Source organism: Calidris pugnax, unplaced genomic scaffold, assembly GCF_001431845.1.
Source record: "Calidris pugnax isolate Ruff unplaced genomic scaffold, ASM143184v1 scaffold24, whole genome shotgun sequence".
In the NCBI taxonomy this organism is placed as follows: domain Eukaryota; kingdom Metazoa; phylum Chordata; class Aves; order Charadriiformes; family Scolopacidae; genus Calidris; species Calidris pugnax.
The window spans coordinates 6,477,373-6,481,703 of NW_015090922.1; the positions used below are offsets into that span (position 1 = coordinate 6,477,373).

The 4,331-nt window shown below is 50.2% G+C and overlaps 1 protein-coding gene across 1 annotated transcript in view; it reads left to right on the top strand.

The window, feature by feature from the left end:
- LOC106892899 (metallo-beta-lactamase domain-containing protein 1-like) overlaps positions 1–575 on the top strand; it is a gene marked incomplete at its 5' end in the record, with an annotated part of 2,839 nt that extends 2,264 nt beyond the window's left edge. The window contains one exon of the mRNA XM_014950470.1: positions 405–575. Within this exon, the coding sequence (XP_014805956.1) occupies positions 405–575 (171 nt within the window). The remainder of the gene's footprint in view (positions 1–404) is intronic.
- Positions 576–4,331: the final 3,756 nt, after the last annotated feature.

Sequence of the window (4,331 nt, forward strand, 5' to 3'; positions counted from 1 at the left end):
ACTTGCCCCGCAGCTCCGTGCCGGGCCGCCTCTCCCCCCATGCCCGCCCCGCTGCTGTCGGCGCGGGGAGCCCCCCCCGCCCCTTCCACGCTAAGGATCGGTGTCACTAGAGGGGGGCCGCGGCGCCCGGCCCCACGCGTGGGTGCGGGCGGCCCTTCGGCGGGGGCGCGCTGCGAGGGCTGCCCTCCGTGGCCCAAGTTTGGGAGCTCGCACGGGCAGCGAACCCGTCCCCCCGGGTCCTGCCCTGTTCGGGGGCGGGGAGGGGGGCGAGACGGGGCGCTCCCCGCAGCGGCTCTTCTCCCCGCGGCCCGCCGGCGGGGAACCAAGTCACTAACGCGGGTGGGTGGGTAACGTGCCCATCACTAAGGACCGGCCGGAGCGGCCCCGTCTTGCTGCCCACGCAGCCGCGGGAAAGCCGCTCCCGAGTTAAAAAGAAAGAAATCTCCCTGCCGCCGCTGCTGCAGCCGGTAACACCCGCCCCGGATCCCGGCACCGGTGCGGGAGACGAAGCCTTTGGGGGCCGCTTCCCCCGGGAGGCAGCGCTCGGCCCGTCGGGGCACTCCCGGCGGCTGTAGCCCCGGGCCTGGCGCGGTGCGGGGCGAGGGGACGGCGGTGCGGGGCTGCTGTCACCGCTGCCCTCCCCGCCCGCCCCGGCGGTGGGAGAGCCCCGCTATTTGCCGGGCCGGGCAGCCCCGCACGGCCGGGTGCCCTCGCAAGCCGTGTCGTGCCTGGCTCCGGGGCTCGTCCCGGGGGCCGTTGCCGGCCACCTCAGCGTCGTGGGTGACCGTAAATCCCCCGGTGCGTCCCGGTTCTCGGACCCCAGCTCCAGCGCCGGGCGCCCTCGGAGCGGTGCCCGGTGCCCGTCGCACCCTCCCGGCCTTCGGGACCCTCTGCCCGCCGGGTGGGCTTCGCCGGCAGTTGTTTTTACGTGACACCGTAAGAATGAGGGGCGAGGGGGCCGGGGCGGACGGCGAGTGGGCCCGGCGGAGATCCGCGCTGCGCTCCGCGGGCGCGGAGAGGCGCGCACAGCCGGCCTGGAGGGCTCGGTGCCGGCGTGTTCCTGCCGGGGTGACATGTTCAGGCTCCCGTTGTAGCTGTAAGTGCCGCAGGGGCTGCAGAACAAGGGTGCAGAAGTGTGTCTGGACGCAGGGGGAGATAGGCTAAATTTGGCGGGTGAATGACTCGCTTGAATTCTTTCCCCCTTTTTTTTTTTTTTTTTTTTTTTTTTTTTTTAAAAAAAAAAAAAAAAAAAAAAAAAAAAAAAAAAAAAAAAAAAAGTTCTAGGAAAAATATTAAACCCAGGGGCTGCAGAACAAGGGTGCAGAAGTGTGTCTGGACGCAGGGGGAGATAGGCTAAATTTGGCGGGTGAATGACTCGCTTGAATTCTTTCCCCCTTTTTTTTTTTTTTTTTTTTTTTTTTTCTTTGAAAGGACACCGGGGATACACGTAGAGGTGAAGCCGAATCGTGCGAACGCTGGTAAATAAATAAATAGCTGCCTTCGACGCTGAGCTTGTTACTACCGGGGCTCAGCTTCACTTCAACCACCCTTGATTTACCCAAAAGAGAAGCGGAGGCTCTGGGAGCAAAGCGATGTCCCCAAGGTCACTGGGCAGAGCGGTGGCAGCTCGCCTGGCCCCAGCCCTGGGGACCATGTGCGCAGGCTGCCACCCCCCATCCCGCCCCGACGGCTCCTCTCTGGAGCTGGTTGCAGGTTTTCTTCCTCCAGCCCCGTGTCTTGCAACTTTTTCAAGTCTAAACTCACCGGCCCCGCGACCCGCCACACCAGTAAGCCCAACTGGAATGAAACAAAAAAAAAAAATAAAAAGCCCTTTCCACTCGTCCACCCTGTCAGGCACCGAGTGCTCCAGACCCTTTCTCTCTTTTAATCCCGGAGGATAGGCAGCCTCTTAAGGAATGCAAGTTGATGTTTCAAAGCTCAGCAGCGAAAGTAATCCCCCACCCATCACCCAAATTTTAGAGATGGAGGAAAAGCTCTTCTTCCTCCTGAATTTAATCCCTCAGAAGGGGTCCAGGGGACCCCTCGTGTTCAGGATTTGTAGTGAGCAAGTCGTCCCTGGTGCCTTCTCTAGGGCCTGGTGGCTTGGGCAGTGGCAGGACATCCTCCTGCTGCTGTGGGTGGGTGTGGGGCTCTTTCTGTCCCTCACTGTTCACCATGGCCCTTTCTGTCCCCTGACTGACTGCAAGTGTGGTCCATGCTAGTGAACTCTCTCATAGAATCCAATCTTGCTTTAAACTCCTGTAGAAATCCCAGGTCCTTTTCCTGGTAGTTAATAGATCATAAGGAACTCACCAGGTCCTTTTCTTGGCAATTAATAGATCGTCAGGTGGTCACCAGATCCTTTTCTCCTTTTCTTGGTCATTAATAGATTATAAGGTAGTCACACTGTTTATTTTCCAAGTTATGGGCGTTTTGGATCCCAACAAAAAGTAATCTATGTTCACAAAGCGTGAATTCAAAGCCTGGGTGTGCTCAGATCTGTGGGTTCTCTTCTCCTGCCCCTCTGCCTCTGCCTAAGACTTGGTGTCTGTCATAGTCTTCAGGTCAAAATACTACATTTCTTCCAGATATGAGGGTTGTCAGGTTTACATTCAGCTGCAAGGTTTGTCTCGTCAGAAATAAATCCTCCAAATTTTGGTGTCTCTGAAGAGAAAAGGTTTGCCACAAGCTGACAGCCTTCTGTGCTTGCATTTCTTACTTTAAGGGGGAAAAAAAAAACCAGATGCAAGAAACTTAGAAAAATTTTTGCAGTGTGCCCATGACCATGGGTGATTCCTCTGTTCCTTTGGAGTCTGACAACCAAATTGAAAGTGACAGGGGAATATTGTTGAAACTGCCTTTTCTTTGATCATTTTCCTTGCTGTGTCTGTTCCAACTAAATGAGAGAATGGGGCTGCGAATACATAGCAGGTTTTCTTTTATTATATTTTTTTTCAGGGGTGGGGAAGGTCCAAGTATTCTCAGGCATAAAAAGAAGAACACCCCGCAAACGCAAAGGCCCGATTCTGCTCTTACTTATGCTGATGTGCATTAAAAATATCTCTACTGATATCAGTAAAGCATCATCAGTGTGTGCGTATGAGAAAGAGGAGAACTGGGTGCCTTATGTGTGTGATTGCTGAATTTAGAGCCTTCGCTTGCTTCCTTTTGCCCCATCTCCTCCTTTCAGAAAGGAAACCTTTGGAAGAAAATTCCTTTAACCTGGAGAGTGAACGCAACCTAGGTGGTTTAGCAAAGTGCAATGTAATTCAAGAACCTGGTATTGCTGGAAATAGAATTGTTAAAAATAATTAAAAAGCAAGAAAGAAAACAAACAACAAAAAAACCTCACAACCTCCAGAGAGGAGAAAGTGAACTAAACTAATCCTATTAAACGTGGTAGCATGTTTCTGTGCAGCTCGCTGAGAGATTAAGCACAGGAAAAGGGATAAGTGCTGCTTCAGTTTCACTAAACTAATGTGACAACTTGTCATTGGAAATCTTTACAGCTTGTTAGCAGATGACTAGCTGATTCAGATATGTTTTCTACCATTTCCTTTGTGTCTGGGGGTGGTGTTTTTTCTTTCCTGTTCTTTTCTTATTCATACTGCTTTATTTTGCTTTTTAATCCTTCATGTCTCCTTCAAGTCAAAACATTTAACTTGCTTTAATCAATATTTTGTTTTGAAGATGTCCCTTGACCTTTTGTTTGTGCAAATTAACCTTCAAGGGCACCTCATTCATTCATTAACCTCAGTGGGATGCCGTATCCCAAGTACATGGCATTTTAGGATGCATAAAACATTTATGAGTGTTTAGACATATTGCAGTGAATGACTGTGATACTGCTGTTGCTACTACTACTGCTACTAATATATTTATTTTCCTTCCATCTCTTTTTTTCTTTTCTTTTCTTTTCTTTTCTTTTCTTTTCTTTTCTTTTCTTTTCTTTTCTTTTCTTTTCTTTTCTTTTCTTTTCTTTTCTTTTCTTTTCTTTTCTTTTCTTTTTTCTTTCCTTCTTTCTTTCCTTCTTTCTTTCCTTCTTTCCTTCTTTTTCTTCTATATCCCTCTTTCTTCTTTCATTTTCTTTCTTTTTCTTTATTCTGTCCTTTTTTATTTTTCTTGGTTCTCTTTCTTTCTTCTTTCTTTTATCTCTTTCTTACTTCACATGTTGCTTGTGTGCAGAAGGCAAGCAAAATAGCAAGGCTGGGAGGCTTTTAGCATTAGTAATTTTATGTCAAATGCAGCTGTCTAGCTTCTTTAGAAAAATATGCTGACTTCTCTCTTCTCTTCTCTTCTCTTCTCTTCTCTTCTCTTCTCTTCTCTTCTCT